The sequence below is a fragment of the Aquila chrysaetos genome, chromosome Z, assembly GCF_900496995.4.
Source record: "Aquila chrysaetos chrysaetos chromosome Z, bAquChr1.4, whole genome shotgun sequence".
Taxonomy (NCBI): domain Eukaryota; kingdom Metazoa; phylum Chordata; class Aves; order Accipitriformes; family Accipitridae; genus Aquila; species Aquila chrysaetos.
Window position 1 is genome coordinate 30543868 of NC_044030.1, and position 25429 is coordinate 30569296.

Below are 25429 nucleotides of genomic sequence, written 5' to 3' on the forward strand. Positions count from 1 at the left end.
TTCCTGTATCTGCTTAACTCTATGGCTTTTCAGCATGAGAAGGTAATCCCACTGATTTCCAATATTGTAAGAAAAGAAATCTGATTGAGACACTATTCATGTGGTGTGGAGAAAAGCAAAGCACTCGTACTTTAGACCCTGGCAGACTAGGCAAAACAGACTCCCTTGTGCAAATGCTCTGAAGTGATTAGCAGAGTAATATTTGTAAAATTTATTCAATTTAATAGGGATGATGAGGAGAAATAAGACAGTCCCAAGCCTGATACCCTGCTCAGAGAATCGAGAGACTTCCACTACTGTTAATTGGAATGGATTGATCTTTTTATGAGCATTAAGTTAGCTTGAAATCACAGTTGAAAACACAATCTTACATTAAGAAATGTAAGTTTGTATTATGATCAGAGGACACAAAGTAATAAATATGGCCCCAGTGCCTTTAAGATTTATAAAATGTAAATTGGTAAAGGGCATGGATGTGGTTAACTCAGAAAGGGGTAAGCATAGCAATTAGAAATACGTACATCTGGTACCTTCACAGAATGGAAAATTAGAAAGTCATCTCTGACCTGTATTTTCAGATCAGTGTAAGTACCAGCTAAGTAAGCTCAGTGAAGTCTCATTATGACAACAACATTTAACCCAATCATAAAGACCAGCATGGTAAAATATAGGATGTATTTTATGTTTATCTGGTATGTATTCATGAAGTGTCAAGACCTTTTTTTTTATTCTTTAATTATACACTTCCAAGACATAACAAAGAGCTGACAGATTTCTGAGCTTTTTGTTTACCAGTTGTGAATTACAAGAGTAAAAGCATTTATAGCACATTTCAGTTTTGCCTAGAAAAGAGACACAGAAGCCAAACAAGGGATTGTAAAGAACTGATTTCACTAAACATTGAAGAGTTACTTGATTTTTTAAAAAGCCTTGAGAATTGAAAACACACAGAATGGGAAGATCATGCACAAAACTGTTCCTCTAAGTGTATGCTGTCCCAACTCTGCACTACAGCTTTGAACAAGAGAAGCCAGTTAGCAGGCATGTCCTCCAGGACTCAAACTTTTTTTCTGAGTCCAAATAAAGGTAGACCTCTCATTTCCATGTGTCTATAGAGCTAGCTGTATGCATAAGTCTTTAGATATATATAATGAACAATTAGCAGAGTATCTAACTGTGCTACATTTGGTTGAATAATAACTTTTTTAGTGAACAAGTGCTCCTTCAGACTGAAGAATGGTCACATCCACCCACAACACTCAGTCTTCCATGCTGTTGTGGTTTGAGCCCAGCCAGTAACAAAGCACCACGAAGCTGCTTGCTCACTCCCCTGCCCTGGCCCCGGTGGGATGAGGAGAAAATATAAAGAAAAGATTGTTGGTTGAGACAAGGGCAGGGGGTGATCACTCACCACTTATGGCCACAGGCAAAAAACAGGCTCAACTTGGGGAAGAAACAAAATCAATTTAATTTACTACCAATCAAATAAAAATAAGGATAATGAGAAGTAAACCCAAACCTTAAAACACCTTCCTTCCACCTCTCCTTTGTTCCTGGCTCAACTCCACTCCCAATTTTCTCTACCTCCTCCCCACAGCAGTGCAGGGGGATGGGGAACGGGGGTTGTGGTCAGTTGGTCACACATTGTCTCTGCTGCTCCTTCCTCCTCAGGGGGAGGATTCCTCACTCGTCCCCTGCATCAGCGTGGGGTCCCTCCCACAGGAGACAGTCCTCCATGAACTGTTCCAGCGTGGGTCCTTTCCACAAGCTGCAGTCCTTCAGGCACAGACTGCTCCAGCGTGGGCTTTCCCATGGAGTCACAGCCATCTTCGGGGGCATCTACCTGCTCCAGCATGGGGTCCTCCACAGGCTGCAAGGGGACAGCCTGCCATCTCACCAAGGGCTGCAGGGGCATCGCCTCCTCCAGCGCACATCCTCCCTCTCGTTCTTCACTGACCTTGCTGTCTGCAGAGGGTTTTCTCTCACATACCACTCCCCTCTCCACTGCAGGTTTCCCCTTCTTAAATCTGTTATCCCAGAGGTGCTGCCACCGTTGCTGATTGGGTTGGCCTTGGCCAGAGGTGGGTCTGACTTGGAGCTGGAGAAGGTTCTGGCAGCTTCTCACAGGAGCCACCCATGCAGCCCCTGCCCCACTACCAGAACCCCACCACACAAAACCAAAACACATGCTCTCTGGAATTCAATCTTAATGCAGTAGTTCAGTCTCTAGCTGTGATTGAAAGAGCACCTGAGGTGTGATGCTGCAACACGGGTGCTCAGAAGAACGTACAACACTTGCACCCATCTCAGCAAATTCTCACAGAGATGTCCAGTGAGGGTAGGATTTGGAAAGTTACCCTAGCAACTCATCAAAGAAAGAGGAGGGACGTAAGGTTTTGCAGGCATTATGAAATCCTTGTCCCAGCTTCAGGTGTGTTGCAGTGCTCTGTGTGGAGGTTGCATCCGTTTTCAAGCATCATGTCTGAAGTCTTTCACCAGAATTGGAAATGCAAAAATATGACAGGATTAAAAAAGAAGAAACATTACAACTATTCATGGAGAAGAGCTAAATATGACAGCCCAAATGCAAGCTTGGTTTCATAATGTCCCTAAACTGCTGATAGTCAAAAGTAGTTGATGCCAGAGACAGGATCACTTAATATTACCCTAATTCTTACAATCCTCCTCAAAGCAGCAACTTCTGGCCAGCTAACTGGACCCTGTACCATTGCATTCCTGCTACTCATTTTGCGCTGTGGGTTTTTTTTTTTTCCTTTCTTTTCCTTATAAGCCCAGACTGTGACTCATCTCTACTACATATAAAGAAGGGAGCATGTCCAGGCTGTTAGTACTGGTGACTGTGTCTTTCTCCTCTTCTCTCCTCTGCTTTCCTCTCTGTCCTGGCTTGTATTAAGCATGGCACATCTTAGTCTGGGATGTGGACTCCTAACATTTTTCATCATCCTTATCGGAAGTTTTGCCCAAAATATGTTTGAGTTTGTTTAGGATAAAACTCAAAGACAAAAGCAGTTCAGCTTTTGGTGGGCACAGAAATGACTCTAAATCCACATTTTCTGCTTCAAAATTCATCCTGATTTATCCTGTCTCTAAGTGATATGTCTGGGTCTTGTGTCATACTGGAAGGCAGAAAGAAAAGAGCCTGAATAGGGTCCATTGTTCAAACCACAGCACAACTATTCTGCCTAAAGCTCAGCAGAAGACTATGTTATTATTTTAATCTTCTGCAGTGAAGGAAGCTGTTGCTGGAGGAGTGACAGGGCTGGAGAGAACTTGGGACACTGGGATAAGGCTGTGGAAACTTGAAGGTATTAGCTGGAAGACAAAGTCACTGTAGTTTTCTAGATACTACATACCAGAAAAATACTATGGGGATGAAATATTTACACAGCATTGTGCTCTATCCTTTTGCACTTGACTCCACCAACTATGGACCTCCACACTCTGCCCAAGGCTCCTTTCTCTTCCAGTCTTGTCCCCCTACCTGCTATTTCCCCATCTCTGCTGCAAGAAAAGTGCGGTGTTCAGTTTCACAGATTGTCCCAACACACAACTACTGGCATAATTTCTCTGGACTGTCATAAAGTGATACCTGATGAAACATCATTCTTGTAGCAAAATCTTAATTCTCCCCAGAAATTGAAAATGTTCTCCAGAACTCTGGCCAATGACATTTAAGTACCCTGCAGCTGTTCAAACTTAAGACCCCCTAGCTCCCTTCAAGGAGTCAGTCTGGGAGGGCCTCAGATTGCAGGGCAGTAGTGGTGGCAGACCAGTACCAAAAGAAAAGGGTGCTGGGAGATGAACCTACTACACTGTGGCTCAGAATGTGCAGAGAAAAACAGCCAAAGCTTGTTCCCTGAAATTTTTCCTGCAGGAAGTCTCCAGCTTAGCAGCATCACTGAAAAAGGTCCACAGGCCACTGAGGGAAACAGGGATAGTTAGTGAGGTGGGGCATCAGCCTTGACATCTCAAGAGCTCATCTATTCCTGCTGCACATTCCCCAGCTGAAATGATAATTTTGCGCATGATCTCTCAGTTGAGGGGCAAGTAATGAGTATTATCATCCTGACTGGGAAGCCATTAACTCTGTGGAAGGTCTTTCATATTAGTCAGGGGAGACATATCTTCCTTTTCCCAAAGAGGGCAAGAACAGGACCTAGTGAAGCTGACCTTTGGTTCCTCAAAGGGATAGGTCCCACATTTAAAAAGTGTAAGATCTGGCATGCAACAAAAAGTCTTGTTGTAAGGAAATGAGAATGGCAGGAAGACATCTAAATTGAATCCATGTATGAATAAGCCAAGAAGTATATTCAAATAAGCCAAGAAGTATATTCAATCAGCACTATATGAAGGTAGTTTGGCCTTCATTTGAAAAGACTCTTTCTTTTTCTTTGTGCTAGCTGTTAGCTGTGAAATGATAGTGTGTGACACAATATACGTTGGAACTAGTTGGGACATGCTATGGTGAATCTCACAGCTATTGCCAGCTTTCATTAGCAGAAGCCAAGTGTATTCCCAGGCTGTTTCCATTTCTGCAGAAGGAATGATTACACCTAAGGGAAGGGAGGTTGAGAGAGAGGAGAAAAAGGAGAAGGAACCTTGCTGCTTTCTAATTTTAGTGAATCGGTCAGAATGAGAACAGGTAATTATCTATTTTTAAAAAAATAAAGAACTTCACAATGGACAGAGTTCAGAGTGAGAGGGTAATGAATTCAGCTGAGGAGGGAGCCCTGGGAATATTTGCTATCATTTTAAGGATAACCAAGTTCATGAAGTGGGTTTGCCTTATCAAGCTTTAACTATCAACTGTTCATTGTCTCCACCTGAGCTGCTGATCAATTCTTCCTGAGTACTCAACAGGGAGAAATGCATACCTCAAATGATGATGTCCTAGGTGCCTGCCTTAGGACACAATGTATTGCTGTCCACAGTGTATGTCTCTCCCCACTGTCTAGGAAAGCACAGAACAGATGCTTAACTTCTAGGTGTCAAACTGAGCAACGTGCTCATGGGCAGCCTATTCTTCTATTACCAGATTCATTGCAAAGCCTTTGTGGGGAGGTGTGCCTGAAATGGGAGAACATCTTGCTAAATAATTGGCTTAGTTCATCTTGATCATGGCCTTAAACCAACTACCAACTTGTGGTCCATGTCTCTCTCTCTGGGGCTGGAACTGGCTGTGTCTGGCACAGGGCAGCCCCTGGCCTCTTCTCCCAGAGGCCACCCCTGTAGATCCCTGCAGCCAGCACCTGGACACATAAACCCAATGCAGTGTGGCTTCCCAGGCTTTGTCCTTCGTCCTGTAGAAGTGCCCCGCATTTTTAAAGCATGGTGCAGAGGGGAATTGCTCTAGTGTCTGGTGTTTTTGCTCTTTGCTTTTAATGTACTTTCCAGGTGATATACCAGCAGGAAAAGCCACAGGGCAAAGTGGGGAAAATATTGTTAAAGTATTCTGATTAAATTCATTGAAACAAAGCAGCTTCCTGCTTCCTATGTTCTTCATTGTCTGCAGCGTAGCTGTCCCTCCTCCAGCATAAGCTGGCACCTTCTTCTCTTGGGAGCCCCATGCCTACTCTGATAAAGGCTGATGAAGTTAGCGCCCCAGAAAAGTAATTTTCCAAACACAAACCTGAACAGCCAGGCAAATAACATTTCCACGCAGCATTACTGAATAATAACAGTGTCCTCAGGCTTGCTGTGCTGTGCTGGGAAGCAGGTGTGTGATGGAATATTGATGGGTATTCTAGAGAGCAAGTGGATGCTTTTAGAGCCAGCTACAATCATGCTGTCAGTGAGTTGTTCTGTCTTCAGACAATCAGAGACTGTGTGTCTCTAAGGCTCCTGTTTTTTATCTCCTGACACAACTGTGGGAGGGGCTGGTTTCTTTCTGGGGAGAGAACCAAGTCAAAAAAGAGCTGGAACTGGGGCTGAGGAACCTGCCACATTAAGAAAGTGACAGGCAAGCTGTTACCAATAAGGTTGCCCAGAATGTATGAATGTATAAATAAGAGGGAAATTTTCTATCAGCAAGAAAATGCACACCATGTTTCCCACTCTCCTTGAAAGAGCTCCAGAATTAGAAGCTTGTGCCCAGCTTAAAAATCTGCACAAAAGTTTTTTGCCAGTGTGCAAACTTCCTATCCTCCCACATTCTACAAGCCCCTTTGGCAGAAATCCTGCAGATGGGGGATTTCTACCCTCAGAGCACATCGGGTCAAGCGCAACAAGTGCCAGAACTCAAACACAAACCTCATCATCTGCTAGGCAAGATCTGAAAGGTAGTCACAGGGTAATACACCTGCCTGACCTGTTGACATGGTGCAAGGAGCTGCCCATCGCTAGGCATAACACAACATCTCCTTCCAGTCCTGCAACCCAGCCAGCTCAGACACAGAGCATCATTTCTACTTGTCCTTTTTGCTTGTCCTGCCCTGGCTCTCAGTTTGAGGTTGTTACTGCCTTCTCTGTTTTGCACACAGAGAGACCTTTCTTTCTAGCACTTCTCAGAGGCAATAATATTCCTTCTGCCAGTATCAGAGTTTCTGTTTTCCTCACTGCATTTGTGCTAGCTTCTTCTGTGGGCACTTGCATGGTAGTCATTTTTAAATACTCTACTATTAGTAAAAGAGACCCACTAACACAGGACTTCTTTTGTGGCAGCAGACACTGAGATTTGAAAGTTTTCTCCCTGCTTCTCAGCAAAAGCTATTACATGAAAAGAATCCAGGTTTTAGCAGCAATTTGGATAACTAGGGCCTTTACCAAAATGTGCTGAGGTTTTGGCCCAAAAAAACACCCCACCTGATTCAAAAAAGCTCATGTGTGTTTCAGTGAAGTGTGTTCTTAGCTGTTCTTTTTAATTACTCTTTTTACATTTGAAGTATAACTGTTCATTAATAGCCCAAAGAGATAGAAATTTCTGAAGTGATAGCATTCTGCTGGTTCATGGCTCTGTTAGGCATGCACAGATATTTTATGAAGGGAAAATTATGGCAAGGTCAGTGTGGTCAGGGGCATGGAACAGCATGATCAGCTGAGCACGTTTTTGGTGTGCGTGGTCACAGGTATGTGCAGGCTCAGTTACTGACGTGTTGCCTTCCAAAACTCCCTGCCATTTCATGTCACCCAAGGCTCAATTTCAGTGTGATTGTAAGGTCTCTCACTCACCCCTGCTCCCCCACCCCAAGAGAACTGGAAGTCTCATTAATGACAACAAAGTGTTCAGACAGTATAAAAAAGAGAGCCAGCCTTCATTTGCCTAGCTTGAGGAGGATAACATGAGCATGGCTGGGTATCACTTATCCCGTAAGTGAGTACTTAGAGCTGCTGATTTTTGAAGTGGACACAACAAAAAGCCAACATGCAACTGCAAAAGATCCCATTCATTGCTGCGTCAGAAAAAAGCACCCAATCAGACTGAGAAAGAGAAAGAAAATGGGCTTGTGACTTTGTCCTGACTCACTGTCTGGAGGATGAATGCCTCCACCCCACAAGAGGTTACCGTTTCAGCTGTTCCATTCCCTCCAATCTGAGTTGCTATGAGTTCCTGCATACATGGAGAGGGCAAGAAAAACTGCAGGTAACAACCAAGAGCTCAAGAACCTTTGAAAATGGTTATAGTAACTGCTATCCCTTGAAAAGGCTCTTTTCCTTACTTTAGTAAATAGAAGTTGGTAGGAGTGATATGAAACTCCTTTGTCTTGTTGCCATAAAGCAAAGGCAAGCCTATGGGAAATGTACAGTAGAGTCAGCAAGCTCTTCTATACAAGGTTTGTCTCTCCCTTTAGCTGTACAGCTCTTAGCTTGATGTAGGTTGTGAGCTTCACGGGATCTGCCCCTGCTCACATATCATTGACAATGCCAAATATCTGTTCTCTGGCCACAGCCAGTCAACAAAAAGGATGAGAAAAGTTCAACAGCTGATTCCACCTGGAAGAAATGCAAAACATGCACCTCATCTCTACTATGGGCTTTTAGCTATCAGCCCAAGCTGGTTACAGACTGTTGCAATGGTGGGAGCTTTATTATGCAGTGGCTGTTCACAGGTGACAGCAGTTCTCCACATTTGTAACAGCAACCCAACCTTACAGCACTACAGACCCTGAGTGTGTCCCTCTAGCACTGTAACACCGTTAATGCTATTCAGTTGTATTGTTAAGATGCACCAGATAGTCTCCCTTACCAACTTTCATTTGCTACAACCATGACTTCCACAGCCTCTTGGGGAGCAACAAAACTGCCTTGAATTACAAAAAGGAGAGGCTGGTGTGCCAGATCAAAAAGGGCTAGAGAAAGGTTCTAGCCCTTCATTTTTTTCATGTCGCTGTGGAGGGCTGCAGTATGTCAATAAACACTCATACTTTCTTACTTGATCTTTTTGGGTGTCAAAATTTTTCTTCCCATTTTTAAAGCATTTTGATGTCAGAGTTCTCTGTTGCCAGCTAACGGGATTGAGAAGTACTTGTTGTACTTCAGAGGGAAATGTATGTCAAAGGTTTGAAACTAATTGGTTAACTACCTTTGATTTTACTGAGTTTCGTCTCTGAGCTTATGGCAATGCCTTGGTCTCCACAGATGTACTCTCAGGGTGGGGGTGCTAATTAGATCCTAGCCACAATGGGGTATGGCAGGATTTATTCCACACAGAAGAATCCCTAAGGAGTTGATGACAAAAATTAAATAGTCTCACAGCAAGGACTAAAGATAATCACCTAACTAATCTTTCCTGAGCTCTTACTATTGCAGAATTACATTGTCTTGTGCTGTCAGCAAAGTCATCATTGAAAACATTGGTGTAGGTTACTGAAGGAAAAAAAAATTCTTAGCGAAAAGTTTGATGGAGCTTAATGTCCTGTCAAACTCATCCTGTCAATCCAGGGAAGTTACTGAGGACAAAATAACCTTATGAGAATGGTGTGGAAGCAACTTGTATTTCAGTGTGGAGTCATAAGCAATGACTGTGTTTCAGAGCAGACTCACTGCAGCACCTTTGGAAGGGTAGATCTTACTTAAGCTCTCTGTCCACCAAGAAGAAATGAATTCTCTCCCATACAGGTCACACGGAAAGCTGGGGAAAAAAAGCAGATGCATACCTATATGTCAGTCCAGGAGACTATTTTCCTTCCAGGTTAGTCCCCAGGATTCTCAGCAGTGGTGATGCATGCTCCTTTTATATCTGGGACTGTTATCTCTTCTAGTATTTTGGAATATATTTCTGTTTTGCTTCTGTAACTATTAAGCTGTTTATGATCTGTAGTCTTTGTTTAGACAGATTTTCATCTTCCTTATTTCCCTCAAATCTGCTAATAGAAGAGTACAACTGAATGCAACTGTCCCCACAGTGCTGACCTACAGTAGGGGACAGAAATTTAGTTGTAGTGTACTTTCAATCATGTACAATGATATCACTTCCAGAATGCTTTCTAAGTTCCTTCTTGATCTGCTGTGATGAGCTCTGTTACCTGCCACTTTTCTTTGCTGGTAACGCAGTCCTATATGTACTACAAAATGCCAAGGACAACCTAAAGTTACTAATAGCGAGAGCTGACATATGCACAGAAATGAATGCAACATCTAGAAACAAAACTGGCATTCAGAATCCTAGACATTTGCAAAGAGATCAGATGCAGAGAGCTCATGTAGTTTATCTACTAAGAGCTGAACTTGAAATGAATCAGCCATTTAAGGTTCAGCCTCTGAATTTCAGCTGGATTTAACCTCCAGTCTGCCAAAGTGCTTGTGATCAATAAGGCAATGAAATGATGAACCCTAGCAAGCACAAACCTAGCAATGCAGGATGATAATAATTTCTAAGCCTCGTGAGCAGTCAATGAGTTCCCTATCCCCCTGGAGAGGACAAACAATATTTCTTTTGGCAGTTATCTATGCCTTTACCATGCTTTGTACCATAAGACAAAGCTGACTCCTCATCCTGCAGTGAACAACTCCTTATCCACTGGAGCACTTGTATTAGGTTCTTGTAGAAACACAAGCCCAGATGTACACCGACTGAACCAGAGCTTTCAAAATAAGATTAAATAATGCAAAAATAAAAATTAAAAAAAAAAAAAAAAGAAAAAAAAAGAAAAAAGAGCTTTTCACGTATGGTAAGCAGAGGCTATGGAAAATAAATAGTTCTATCTAATCTAAATTACTGCAGCATCTTGAGGAATTAATTTTACCAGTCTTGTACTAAAAGGAAGGCTTTCACTGGGCAAAGCAAAAAATTGCAGGAGGCAGGAAGGAGGAGGAGCAGCTTATACTCCATGTTCTGACCTTGTGAAGTGCACACTTAAACACAGATATATCCTATGCATTTATTTGTGCTGTCAGATACATAGCTGTAACATAAATTATTCTAAACTTACACAAGTGACTGCATTTGTGGTTTTCCAGCATCCCTGCGGTTGGCTTCTGGGAAGTTTTTCCTTGTAAAAAACTAAATGCAGTCATTGGAAACACAAGAAATCATATCCCACTTTGGCTAGGAGAACACCTGCTCTCTGCATCACTGGAAAATGCCTCTGTTCTCATGGGAACCTTCTGCAGCTTGACCCCATCCTGGTGATCACAGAGCAAAACTAAATTTTCAATGTAACGTATAAGCAAATAAACTGTAATTGTTACTGTGGAATATGTAACTTTTCTTTCTTCTTATCCTGTCTCAGCTGCTTCAAAGAATAGAATTGACCCAGATTTTCCTAATTGAAGCTGCCAGTTGGATTCTGGGGGAAAGACTTACCAAAGGACCTAACAGGCTTAGGACTACCATATGTACAGTACTTATCTTGGGCCCTGTGGTCATGAATCACTGTGGTGATTTCACTCAACCCTCCAGGTACCTAAATTCAGTATTTTAGAGCCTCTGATCCTATGCTCTTATTCATGAGTCAGATATTCTCTGCTTACTCTGGAGATTTCTTTTCTGATTACAAGACGGAAGTCTTTGCTATTCAGCAGTAATTTAATCACCTCCACTCCTGAAACTTTCTAAACCTCATTCCCTCTCACTGAGGCTGACCATTATGCAGTAAGGCATTGTTTTAGTATGGATGCTGCGTACACAAAAGGAAGTAAATTAACATGCAAACACAGACGAAAGGAAAACATGTTTTCTGCTGAGTATTCTGAAAAATTCATGATATGTGATATCTATGCCTGTTCTTTTTCATAGATTCTTGCTTCTCAGAGGGGAGTAAATTTGTTCACAAATTGTAGTTCACACCACCTGTATGTGGTAACGGGAAAGAAGCATTTTGACTGGGACAACCTAGCATAATCCAGGCAGTTGAGCAGTAAGCAGAAGGGCCAGTTTGCTTCAGCATAGAGTCAGCATAGTGGATCAAGCCAAGACATGTTTCCCATGTCTGTCTTATGTCTCTCACGTACACCTGGTCTCACCTCCACTGAGGCCAGTGGAAACATTCCCCTTGATCTGAGTTTGTAGCAAATTCACTGTGTCCTCTGCAACCAGGATCCAGATACATCTCTGTTTTTCACTTACAGTTATGCAAACAGCAAGCATTGGACAGATGTGATGTTGCTTCCAATTAAGGTAAAGTAGCAAGGCTTGTTGAGTACAGATCAGACCCGCTCAGGAGAGCAGTGCTTTATCTTCCACTGTCTCCACTATGGGGCAGCAGAAAAGCAACTTTTATATCTATTGATTTGGGCAGCACTACTCTTGGATGCTGGGGGCAATGGGTATTCCCATAGGAATGTGTTGTAATCCCGGAGCTAATTAGAGAAGAAAACAGGTGTGGGGTTCTCAGGCAGCAATGTTGCCGTGGGGGAGAAGGGAGTGACTGTCAGATTCCCCTAGTGCTACCAGAAGAAGATACTGATGGGAGGCAGAAGAAAATCAGATGAGACCTTTGTAATCCACTTCTGCTTCTGATCTGTGCTTGTGGTGCAAGTGGAAAACTACAGGCCACTATGTACCTGCCATGGGAGCCCCCCAAGGGAAACAGGTGATAAGATTGAAACGCATACTGGAAGACCTGAACCAAGATAGGTGATGAATGAAAAGCTGCTGTGATTTTGACAGAGCTGAAAGCCTGAGCTAGCAGAGAGGAGCGAGGCACATGCAGCCACAAGGAACTTGTCGGGAGATGGAGCCTTGGATGAGGTAAAGAACTCAAAGGACAGAAGACGTGTACAAATAACCTCGGCTAGAAAGCTGGCTGAAGAACTCTGATAGCCCCCAGGAAGATGGCTTAGGGAAGGTCTGTTCCAGGAGAGATGAGGCATGAAGCAGAAACTGCTCATATACCCACAGCCCTGCCTTTGCATCTTAAGTGCCCTCTTCCCGAAGTTTTATTGTCCTCCTTTCTCTCTGTGTGCCACCTCTCTCCTGAGTTGTGCTCCTGTTTGGCTCACACGCAATTGAACAATGTAATTTAGGACTGCAGTTTCCAGACTTTGCCTTGTTCTTTTCCATTATTAATCAGCCCTCTTCCACTAACATAGGGTCATGGTCAGCAGAGCTATGCAGCAGCGTGCGGTGACAAGAAGACTCAAGGGACACACACACACAGCCCCGCAGGGAGTGGCAGGGACTGAGACACCCAGCACTCTTGCTCATACCTTTCATTCTTTACCACAGCTGGAACTCTCACTGTAGGAATATCTGTAAGCAATACTGTAGCATTAATAAAAAGACAAACCAGACCATAGCCCATCACAATGGCAGATATTTTCCTAAGCCTCTGACTGAAAACTACCTCATCTTCACCTGAAACTTAAAGCCAAAGATATGCTTATCAGCCTGTTCACTCACAGAGAGACCAAAGAAATAGTGTAGAAAGAATTCAGGCTTGTATAAATGAAATACACATGGAGTCTTCTTCTGTACCCCTGACTCTCACAGGTGTGGAGTTAGAGGTCAGTGCTAAACCCTACCTATTGCTCTCAATTTATTTCAGTCCTACATATAGTCCTGGCAGAAGGTTCCATGAGGTAATGATGGGAAGATCTTAATTGGGCTGGTGTTCTCTTTAGTAATGGAAGTGAAAAAAATAACTTGGCACACAATAAATGAAGCCCAAAAGGACAGATGAAAGATAAATCCTTTTGCAGTAGCTGTGTCTTTTCAGTTTTCCAGATTTTTTTTCTTTTAAAAAGGCATTTCAGAAAGAATCAGGTTAGACATGAGAAATGTTTTAATTGTAAAGGGTAGTTAAGTTCCAGAGTATGTGAGAGTTATTCACCAGCTGAGGTCTCTAAGAAAAAGATGAGTTCAGGTCAAGTTAACCCCTGAGGTGGGAGGGTGGGCAAGTTGCCCTCTCAGTATCTTCTCTAACCATATGCTTTCAAGTCTGACTGATAATTTTGTTCTTTTTTCTTGTGTTGTGGGTTGGAATGTGAATGAAATTTAAGAGGGCTGTGTAAGAAGAGACAAGGTCTCCCCTAATTTTTATATGAAGCAAGAAAAGGAACAAGCATTGAAATCTCTTGGTAGCTTTTAAAAGCTCATCTGGTAAATAAAATAATTCCAGAGATGGCTGTATCTGCCACATCTGCTCAGACATAGATTCAGCACCACCTGCAGCTACATAAAACCACTGAAGAGAAAAACTCCCTGAAGAGAAATGTAACCAGTATCATTCATATGCCAACCTTTTCCCAGAAACTAAAACTCAGTGTTAGCTGATATGCAGTATTAATTCTTGGGATGCAGACTGAAGACAAATTTCAGGCTCTCAGAGCACCTTGCGAGGAAGAGGTGTTTCCTGAGTGAAAGAAGAGCAATGTTGCCAGTTGTCCATAGTGAAAACAACCAGCCATGAACAATTCCTCACACCATGTGCACAGCTGTGTTGTGGGGTTCCTGTATGCATACCTCCAGATTTCAATCACCCAGATGCAGCTACAGTGGAGGAATCTTGGATGACAGCTGCTACCAGCCACAAAAAGTGCTGGCCAGACAGGTCCACCTAGGACATGCTGTTCCATTACAAAATTCCTGCTATCCAGACCTGCATGTGTTTATCTTATCAAGGCATTACAACATTTACTTGCATCCCACTGCCTGCTGTAGGCTTCACACGCACACCCTGAATCAGCTGAACCTTGTGTTAGTTGGACTTGTGAACATGGCAAGCTAGCCAAGAGAACATGGTTCCTTTCTGTGCTCCAAGGACTGAAACATGCCTTTGTTTATCTTCTTTACATGAGCAGCAGCTGATGCTACAAGTCTGGGCTGCAGGACAGGTGTGTAGTACCAAGAGCACCAGTCCTCATTCCCGCTTTATCCAGGTATAAGGAGGGAAGAACCGCGTGCGGTGAAAATATATAGGGATGAAAGAAGCTGTGACTATATGAAGTATATACATAGTGATATTTAATAGTTTATAGAGACTGTTTTAACATGATAGTTCAACCATGGCAATAGTAGATGCAGTCATGTAACTATAATAATATTAGTGAGTAACTATAATAATCTTAGCAGCATACAATCATGGTAAATATTAGTAGCATAATCTTATGGTTATTGTATTATGGTTAACCCAACCTGCTAACATCAGCAAGACCACTCTGTTGGTCTTTTGGATCCCCATCCAGGGCATCCTGCCTGGTGTGCCAATGGGAAAGATGTTCATCTTGGCAGCAGTTTATTCTCAGACTCCAGGATCCTCTGCACTGATAATCTTCTGCTGGTCCCACCACACAGTCTTTGAGTTGTCTTTGTATCCCCCACAAAAGTCCTTCTCTATTTCCTTAGCTTCTCCAGATAAGTCACTTGTTGTTCCTAAGGAGTCAGTTCCAAATCTGATCCAAAGATAACCACTCACTTGCACATTGATTGTCTTACTGGAGGGTCAGTTCCGTAACTGACACGGAGATAAGCAGTTACTTCTGCAAGTGACTGTGATGTTACTGCTTTATTCATTCTGTGGCCTAGGTATTTGCTAGATAGATATGTTCCTTTCTAGTAAGCAATGGTTAGCTTGTCATAAGAGATGGTAACTATATTTGTGGTGGGTTGACATTTTACCTGCTGGTTCACCTTGGCTCAGCAGGCCCCCTATTCCTTGACACCCTTTCTGCCATTAGAATTAGATCAAATTTTCAGCATGTTTCTAGTGCATGCACTTACTTTGGCTTCCTGTGGAAAGCAGAAGGAATACGGAAGGAAAGAGTTGGAGAGGAAGTTGATGGCAGCATTGTTAGTCTGGTTGTTTCCTGACATGCAGTTAGTAAGTGCAAGAGCCATGGTATTTTTTCCCTACTCTTTCCACCTGATGACTGTGGACTCCAGCCTGCCAGTATTTCACCAACCTATGACCCAGTGAAAACAATCCTTATGTGACAGCACAGTAATGACTTTAGAAGCAGTAAGGTGGTTCACATATTTAAAATGTTTCAGTATCTTGCTGGGTTAGGTCCATAATTCTACACTATTAACTAAATGGTGGCATGAGTGAAAGCCAAGCAGCTAATGATACACATACAACCTCTGATATTAAATTGTGTGGGGTTGGACCTTGAAAAAAAATGAAATTATTCTCACCCTTCAAAATTTTTTTAGATAATGCAATATTTCCTATCCTCAGGAAAGCCAGAGCACCAAAAAGATTCAATATTTTCAAAAATTATTTGTTGACTTCACCTAAAAGATTTCATGTGAAGACACTGAGATGCTTTTTAAAAATTTTGCTCATATTAATACTTTCTATAATTTGATTTCCTCTGAAACAACTTCAGACCTGAAAAATGCCATTTTATTCACCTACGAATCATCACAGCATTACATTTTGATGTAAAGCATTACAAAATACCACCAAGTTTAAATGATAACACTGAATTCTCAGAACTGATTCTTTCCTATAAAAATTGTTTTTGATGCAATGTCATCTTTCTCCAAGAGAAGTATACTTTTGTCCAAAATAAATTTGTATTTGAGTGTTACATAGGTACTATGAGGAAATGGCTTGTTTCTACATGTTGTAGCATCAGTATTGGTAGGAACCAAGAAAAATTAATTTCTGTACTTGGCATTTGTGTCAGTAAGGTGGAATAATATAATCTGGTTTTCCTTAATGCCCTTCTATGGTGAAAAATCTCTTTCCAGGCCATATATTGCCCCATTCTGCAACTGCCCCACAAGACTGGCCATAACTTGTAAGAACTAAGGTCTGTCTATCACTGTGCAATTCTCTGAGGTCAATCAGTAGAGGCTTCCTAAGGAAATGTGTCAGCAAAGTCTGCCAAGTACAGTGCTAATTCCTTCATATAATCTTTGAGCTTCCCTCTGTCCTAGCACACAGTAGCACTTGAGTTGTTGTTTTTGTTCCAATTTTCCTGTGGCCTGGATGTTTGTTCAACAAGTTCATGAGCTAGAGGATCAACCCGCCATGAGCTGATACTTGTTTTGAGATGGAGGATTTGAGAGCATGAGGTGACCTGTGTGCTACTATGACTTGTGTTGTCTCTGCTACTGCTCTTCCCCTCTAGCTGGCAAAGGAAGGTAAAGTCAGTAGATAAATTATGCTGGGAATCACCTAGAGACATCTACCTGTGACTTGAAAGGGAGAGTGTGTATCAGCCAGCCATACAGATTGTCCGCAGTCTAGGAGTGTGCTACCTTCCCCCTGCAGTGGTTGCTGGTCCTGAGTTGGATCTTGTTTGTGGTGTTCAGCCCTGTAACTACAAGTTTATCAAATGCTTTGTTTACCTCAGATGGAATGGAGACATCATTTGTCTTAAACATCTCTCCCATGAAATCTGGTGTGACCTGCATCCACTAGATATGAAAATCATAAGACAAATGTCCTTAATGAACTAGGGGGTTTTGAAGTTACTGGTTTTCACCTTGCAGGCTGTCATCCTAAATCTTAATGATGATGAAGAAAGGAAGCAAAAATATTGCCTTTGCTCAGAAATGTTTAGGAGTTTCTTGTCAAACCCAAGAGCCCTTTGAAATTAGAAAGTTATGACAGCAGCAGTGCATTTTTTGCTTTACTGGTAAACAATTTGGTCTAGTGTTAATGGAAAAAATGAAAAGAGAAAATAATGAAAAGAGAATCTACTTAATGTCTGTTCAGCAGTACCATACTATTGATACTAGAAAATACTGAGTACTTTGTACCAACATAGTTCTTTGATGTTTTTGAAATCTTATCTAATTTTCTTTTCAAAGCTCTTTTCCAGCTTATACATGCAAAATGTTTTACTGGCCTTTGGATGGATTTAAGTTACTTTGTGGTTCTGAGGTACTGAGAGGAATCTTAATTCCATTTGGTACTTTAATTAAAATTTAGGCATAAGTAAAGGAATGGCTTTTACAGAGCAATAATTTTGAAGCTGATAGCTGCTACAGCAAACCTGAATGCCTTTCCTCTTCCTCACAAAGGTCAAATGCCTCCCTAATGTAGCTGGAGTGAAATGATTGTAAGTAGTTGTAGAGGTGCTTGTGAGGTCACTGATGGCTGAGGAGCTGATGGGGCAGGAGCAGGCAAGTGTGAGCAGCCATAAAGGTGGCTAGTTAGAAGGGGAAATGACTGAGCATGAGAAGGTTCCTGCCAGCCTGGGAGCTGTGAGCCTGGGGACCAGAAGCATCCTTGAAATGTGCAGCTAGCCTCTTTCAAGCACAGCTGGGCACCGAGAAATGGGACACCTCCTGAGATTGCACTGATGATCACAAAACCAAGTTTAACCTCCATGTATCATCAGAAAAAGTGGAAACGGTCTGGGAAATTTAAATTCATCTGAATAAACAGAGCAAGTCTCTGAGCAACCTGATCTAGTTGAAGATGTCCCTGCTCATTGCAGGGCAGTTGGACTAGATGACCTTTAAAGGTCCCTTCCAACCCAAATAATTCTATGATTCTATAATAAAGAGGGTAGCTTGCAAGTATCCTTGTTGCTGTAGATTTGCATGTGACAGTTTGAGCTGATTTTTTTTTTTTGGTCACATGTCACCATAATCACAAAAATTTCTGTGCAAATACTTATGGAAATAGTCGAAGAAGCTGAGAATTACTGAAATGTATGAAGGCTGAGGAGTGATGGGGATTGGTGGTGCAAAAATTGTTTTCCTTGGACATGCCTTCAAACTAACAGTTGGAAAGAAAGTCCTAGTCATTACGGAAGCTGAGATACTACAGCACTTCTCTCCCTAGTCTGATTCACTCATGCATATCTTTACTTCTCTATTAAATCTAGCATTTTGAATATAAAATCATAAAATGAGAGTTTGGTTACTCATGTAAGGTCATAGTGGTGTGCCTTCAATTCATAATAGGAGTAGCAAATTGCAGGTATCCATTCTACTCGCAAGTTTAAGGATGTTTCTCTTCAGACAGTATGAGTCAGCTTTACCCCCAGAAGTGCAGAGTTGAGTATGCAAATACAGAGAGAGTTTCTCATGAAGGTTTATTTTCACTAAGAGGTCTTTCTGTCCCATTTATACCAAAAGAACAGGGATGAGGTTGTGTAGGATATGTCCCACATAAGAATATCTGAAACTGACATTTTCAGTGCAGTCTGCCTGTCTGTCCTGTCCTATTTGCTTTCTTTTGTTGATAATTAATTTTTTTCCTGAATTTTTGCCACATCTATAAACCTTTACTATAAAATGCTGCAGATGGAATTTAAAAATTATTGCGCATGATGGACTTGAGTATCAGATTTGTTAACAGTAAAGAAGAGGATCAACATCAGTAGAATACTAACCCAAAACTTTACTAACACAGAGCTTGTATTGTCTTTGCTACGCCCACGGCTGTATAGTCCCAAATTCTCTCCTGTGCTTGTTTCTCAGTGATCTGAGCATCTGATCATCTTGTCTTGTGAGAGCTGTCTATCCCCTGGGCTGTTCTTAGGGGGGAGTTGTTAGGATGGGTAATTTGGGTGTCTGTGTAAAAAAGCAAAAGCAGAATATTAACACTGATGTTCATGCTGCAGAATATGAGGTACCATGTTTGATGGCTGGCTTCATCAGTCATCCTATTCAGTGGGTGACTGACAATGTGTTATCTCTCCCCCGCAGTATGGGATAAAGAAGAAGGAAGAAAAGGAAGCAGAGGCCCAGGCTGCACTGGAAGCTAATGCTGAAGGGAGCCTGACGCGCCCAAAGAAGGCGATCCCTCCTGGCTGTGGGGATGAGGAGGAGGAGGAAGAAGAGAGCATTCTAGACACCGTCATCAAATACCTACCAGGGCCCCTGCAGGACATGTTCAAGAAGTAATAGCTGCAGACTGTTAGATGGGCATAAACAGTACTGCAAAGGATTTCTCTTTTGCCCAATGGGGATTTACAATCTTGCCATCCATCACGCAGCCTTCCCCACCTCTGCCCTCTACTGCTCACTAGGAGTCCTTTTGCGTCCCATTCCCTTCTGACTGCCTCTTTCCCTTCCTTCCACCCCAAGACTCATCCATTCCTTTTTTGTACATAGTCACATCCAGTAGATGCCTATGAATGGATGTAAAGATTAAAAAGCTGCAGACTACACAACTTTTATTATAAGCCATAGTACTATGTATGTTCAATAGGGCAACTGTACATTAAGCATAGAAAAGGAACAACCTCATGTGCATTTCCATCCAAAGCAGGAAGGAGTCTTCACTAAGTGTGAACAGTGACCTCTTTAAGTTTCTTTAATTATCTTTTTATTATTATTTATAATAATTATTAGTCATTATTATTAATGTTCTTGTTGATTGGCTCACGCTAGCCATTTGTTGTTGAGCACATCTGCCCTTGGAAGGGGTATCTCAGTTCTCCCATGGAAGCAAAGCTTTTCCATTTTAATTCCATCATTGGCATAAATAAGAGATCATTTGGAAGGTAAATCACGCCTGACTTACACAGCTGATGTCACTCAGAACTGTGGAAAACGTGAGTCATCTTCCCTCAGATGCTGGTAGAAGTTAAATGCCTCAGAATCTAAGCAAGAGTCATGTTACTTTGGGAATTAGCCATACACTTAACTTGAAAGAGAAGATTTGGTCAGACAGTTGCCATACAGAGAGCTGAAACCACAGGAGAGTGCGTGGTGCTCTGGTAGAGGACCTACCCAACCCCTCTGAAGCCAATGACCAAGTACATAGGCCTCTCTGATTAACTAACCTTCCTCTTTCTGCCCAGTGCCATGTTCAGCTGTCCCATTCCCAGCAGTGCTTGCAGGATGGACATTTGGTTTCCAGTATATTGTTGCAGCTGTGTCCTGCCCACCCCTTCCTACAGTGTGTGGGAGATTGTGGTGGCCTGAGTGTTAGCTGTGGCCCTGGAGATCCAGAGATCCTGAGTATGCCTGCTATGTATCGTGCTAAATTACTGTGTTGCCTTGGTGAGGTCACTTATTTTTCTGCCCCATCCACCTTCTCCAGCTATAAAATGTAGGTTTCAATCTCTACCTACTATAAAGGCATAAAGTGAGGATGCTTCTGTAGTGCTGTGCAGGAGCTAATTAATATTATAACAGTGTGTGGCATCCCTTGATTCTAGTGGGGTGGGAGTAAATCTCTCTCTCACCATTATCTTTTTGCCTTTCCCAGACACCGATACAGAGGGCTTCTCAATACAGCACTGTAGGTATTGTGTAACTGCACAGGATAAGCCAAATTCTGCTGGAGTTGTTGACTGGCTAGCACATACACACACTCACATACCTAGACAGACTTATTTTTAACACAGACCCTCATGACCAGGTATGTGGCTTGTCATCTAAAGAACCAATCCTGGAGTTTTTGCATTTGGCTAGGTCTCTGTAGTTGCTGTTGTGAGAGATTCATGCCATCTCAGTCTCACAATCTTGTAAGAGAATTGGGGTTTGTCTGGCAGAACTAGCATTGCTTGTCCCTGTCATGGGAACAACAAAAGTCTCCTAAGTACATGGAAGAGATTTGGAAGCAAATATGTGCTTTCTACTGACAACAAAAAGGAAAGTAATCTCAAACACTTCATTATGTAGCTAAATTAAGCATTTTACTTCAGTGGAACTTTGATGCACTTCTTCAGTGGGACTGAGTTTAGGCAAACATCTCAGTACTTTCCTGAATAATAAATTTGGAAAGATATTTATAATCTTTTCAGGTAAGCAGAAGAAATCTGCATCATGGTTAAGGCAGTGAGCTTGTGAACTCTATGCTTTTTAGCAGCATCTCTCATAATAGGAAAAAAATACTGTGAAAGAGAAGAAATATATTTATTTTGCCCTCCTCACCCAATTCTTATTCAGGTATGATAGTCCTTGCTTCTTCACAAATAAGTTCAACAGTAAGTTTCTACCGAATCCAAGGTGGAGGCTGAGCAAGTTTGATTGATCTACAAGTCAGAACCAGCTGATAAAGATGCAACTTATTTCAGGCTGGATCTACAAACAAGACATGTTCATTCAAGTACAAGCTGCCAAGGGCTTCCCAGAGGAAAGAGGAGGCAGGTTTTACTCTTTCAGATAATGTCAGTGATTTTTTGCCCTAAATTTCATTTAAAGCAAGATGAGTGTCTCCTCCCCAAACTTTAATGACCCAGAGCATTCCTTTTCTCTGAATCAATGCTTGGGTATAGCATAGCAGTGTTGAACAATTTACCATTTTTTAGTGAGAGTGTCCTACTCACCCCATGCAAATTCAGCAACTAGTAATTTGAGCCTGTTTAAGTGAACCTCAAAGAACTGAAACCTCTCCTGTCACAAAGGCAGCAGCTGGTTTTGATGCTCTGCCACAGAGGGAACTAAATCCAACACCCCTGAAAGCTAAAAGGCAGAGGCTGGCTCTTTGCTTCAGCCACTCATTGGTACTGAAATCTTCTAGCCCAGATCACACTGGCACAGACATCAACACAATCTCTGTGGCCTGCGTCCTCTAATGCATAAGCAGAATCAGCAGAAATGTGCCCCTGCTAAAAGGAACACATCCATTCATATTTTCCCTTGGCCTTGTGCTGGAGAACTCTGCAAACAAAGAGGATAAGCTCATTCCACTTTGCTTTGACCTTTCTCTACCACTTGCTTGTTGACCTTTCCCTAGCCTCCACCATGGACTCAATTCCTCATCCAGCCAAATACTGCTCCTAACATAGAATCAGAATTTTAAGCCTCGTGTCCTACTTGCAGAATGGTACTGGCAATTGTTTGTTTTCACAGTCTCACTGGCAGCTTGATGTGTATGTGTGTGCACATATGTGTGGAAGATGACGAAAAAGAAGAAGAATGGGAGAAGAGAGAGAAGGGAAGAGTGTTTGGTATTATTTTTTCTAACTGTGCCTCAGCAGCTGTACCATTGAATGACTGGTTTACGTCAGGATCTTGTGTGGCCTGTGCTCAAATTTCATAAGCAGGTAGTGCTATCCCTGGGCTCAGAGCATTAAAAAAACTCCTTTTGTGAGCTGAGCTCCTGAGATGTGTGAACATCTGGATCCAAACCCTGAAGAGGGCCATAAGAACTCTGTGCTGAATTTGTTAGGCTTCATGCCAGGCTCACAAAGCAGTAGGAAAAGGGAAGGTGGTTTATTAAATAATCTTTACTGAGTCTTTTTTATTGTGGGAGCTTCCCAGCCCAGCCATGTTATCAGTTCTGTACCTCAGCTCTCCACACCCACAGCAGCCCTTATTCCATGGACAGTAAAGAGTTCAGCCAGGTGTGAGCTGGTAGTTCCCATTTTAATTTTCCTTTTCTTTCAATAAAGAAACATGACAGAAGATCTACCACAGGTACTGGACAGGTTTTGCCTCACATAACTTTTGGCACCTTGCATGAGTTCTGGACCTCTCCTCAAGTCATTCCACTGTCCCCAAAGTGCCTAAGCCATGCTGAACAGACTTGAGAGCAGGCACTCTCCCCTCCCTTCTGCCCATCCCTTTCCCTTCCCACTCTGAACTGGCAACATGGGACACAGACATCTTTGGCTCATGGATGAATGTGAGAAGCATTGTCTCAGATACTTTCCCCCTCAGCAGTCAAGCAGGTGTTGAAGCACTTACACAACACCAAAGAGAAGCATGGTTCATTGTTTGGATTCTGAATATCTCTTTGTCTTTCCATGCCATTGTTTTATTTGCATCACCGGTCTGTTCAATCTCAGGTAAATGAGGTCTTTTGGTTTTTTTAACTAGTTTTTATTTACACAGAAAGGTTGGTGGCTAGACACTGCAGCCATTTTCCTTCACAGCTTCAAGACCTTACTTGTTAGTAAAAAAAAAGTCAAAGGACCTCCACATTTGGAGGGTAAATGATTTAGTTTGCCATTGACCTTGTAAACTCACATTTATATTTAGAGAAAGCCATATGAAATCAGACTGCAATATTAATTATGAATGCTACTCTTGTGTTTAAAATAAATAAAACAAAATATAAGATCATGTGCTAAATCACTTTGGAGTTCCTCTGTCTATGTTTCTAGTACTGTATGTTGGCTTAGGTCCCTCCCAGCCCCTCTCCTTTGTCAAGAAAGATCATACCAATGCTGCTGAATACATCTTTTTGGCAAGCTTACTGTGCTAGAATAAGCATTGTTAGAAATTAGCTGTTGTGACCTCAACGTAATGTCTGATGTATCTGAAAGTTGTCTGTATCTGTTCTGAATATCAAATTAACTGTTTCTTCATGCACTGAGTTAGTAAAATGTTTTAGTACTGTCATTAAAAAATTGCCTGTTTTCTGTCTTTCTCTTTCACACACACGGAGCAAAATTGAACTTAGCCATGCATTTTCTAGTAGAAATGCTCCCCAGCTTTCTTTCAGATGCATGCAGTAGTCTCCAAGCAACTAGAAGATGATTTAAAGTAGAGACTTTGTGAATGTGAATTTCATTTGTTATTTGCCTGCTACTTTTTCCTGCATGATGTGGGTAAATGGTATGATGCTCCTTTAAAATGGAATCACAGCCAATAAAAAAACCCAGTGATTTCATACATTTTTTTGCAATGCTTTCCTGTGAAATTTTTACCAGGCTACCCTTGGAATGGAAGTATGGATGCTGATATACAAATAGAATGGTAACAGAATCAAGGAGAAACATGGATGTTATTTGAATGGATATGTTTATTTTTTCATTTGTCAAAAACACTGATGAGGTTTGACATCTATGGGTGATTATAAAATTTTAAATAAGTTTTGCTATTAGGAATTAGTTTTCCTTAGGAAGAGCAAAACAACATTCCTTTGAAAGAAACGCAGGCAACTAACTATGGTTTAGTGACAATATGTTTGGCCCTTAAAAGAAAAAAGTTAAAAAGCTGTTTTACAACGACATCAAATATATCTCTGGATCCAGAATTTGGGATATATACAAAACTCTTTGGGTGGCAGGTTGCACACAGCTAAGCCTCATTTTACTTGCTTAGGGACAAATCAGTAGTTGTTATGTTCAGCATAAAAGCATTGCATCATGTTAGAAACAGAAAGAGAAATAATGATACATCTCATAGGAAATGCTGATACCCTTTCCTCTAGGAAAGCTCTTCCTTAGGACCATTGCATGGCGATATGTTCAGGTTTTTTATTAACAGAAGCAGCCACAAGACTGTCACAGGAAGTCAACCCAAATTATTTACATCCCATAATACCTACTCAGACTATGAACCCAGCACTGCTAAGGCTAACACACACTAATGCTACTGCAGCCTATGAGTTCAAGGGCAGACTCTTCATTTACTCCGAGTTCCAGGCAAGATCTGTGTTTGAGGAAGGTAACAGGACAAGAAAGTACTTTTCACTGATTCCCATAAGAAACAGCCAGCTCAAGGGAACCTGAATAATGGTATCAGACCAGTGTGGTCAGGGGAGAGGGTTCAGATACCAAAGAAGGAAAGCAGTTGACTTTGACAGGCTTCATTTTACAATGGAGGTAAATTATTCTTTGGAACCAGCTTCTGCCTTCTTATCAAAAAGATACAGAAGGGTAATTCCAGTGGCTAGGCTGGTGCAATCTACATTTTCCCACTTTAAAAATACACTTTGTCAGGTAAAACGTTCTCCAGAGGAGAACAAGAAAAAAAGAAATCAGCAGGCTCATCATGAGTGGTTCTGGTGAAAAATCACTCCAGTTACAGATGTGCATTAGTGATCTACTTCTTAGACACTGATCCTGGAATGCAATGATTAGCCCTACTGCAAGCTCTCAACCTTCACTCACAGCAATGGAGGCACAGACTACGTGCTTGGGGCAGATATTAAACTTCTAAATGAAAAGCTGGGTGCAATGATACTCACCATTGGTTGTCCTGAGTAAGTCCATTTTAATGGCTTCATTTCATTTTCTTCCTGAAGTACCATGGACAATCTAGGCCTTGTAAAGCTCACTTTGAAAATGGGACTTGAATGAATGCTACTGGACAATGCTGGCAGAATGCCGTCCCGTGTATTGGCATCCCAGGAGGTTTGTGGCAAGCATCAATAGCCCCAGTTAAAAAATCTCAACCAAGTTTTTTATATTTCCCTCTCCAACTGTCCCTTCTCTCTTC

At 41.9% G+C, this 25429-nt stretch overlaps 1 protein-coding gene across 3 annotated transcripts in view; it reads left to right on the forward strand.

Moving 5' to 3' along the window:
* The window catches only part of CPLX1 (complexin 1), a 117072-nt gene extending 93194 nt beyond the window's left edge, over positions 1–23878 (forward strand). The window contains exons 4-5 of one of the 3 annotated variants that reach the window (XM_030004532.1): positions 10689–10858; positions 19013–19195. In XM_030004532.1, the coding sequence (XP_029860392.1) occupies positions 10689–10858; positions 19013–19022 (180 nt within the window). In that variant the 3' untranslated portion in view covers positions 19023–19195. Of the gene's footprint in view, positions 1–9075; positions 9149–10688; positions 10859–19012 lie in introns of all 3 variants that reach the window. The other 2 variants (XM_030004533.1, XM_030004531.2) reach the window with 2 other exon arrangements.
* The last annotated feature ends 1551 nt before the right edge of the window (positions 23879–25429 follow it).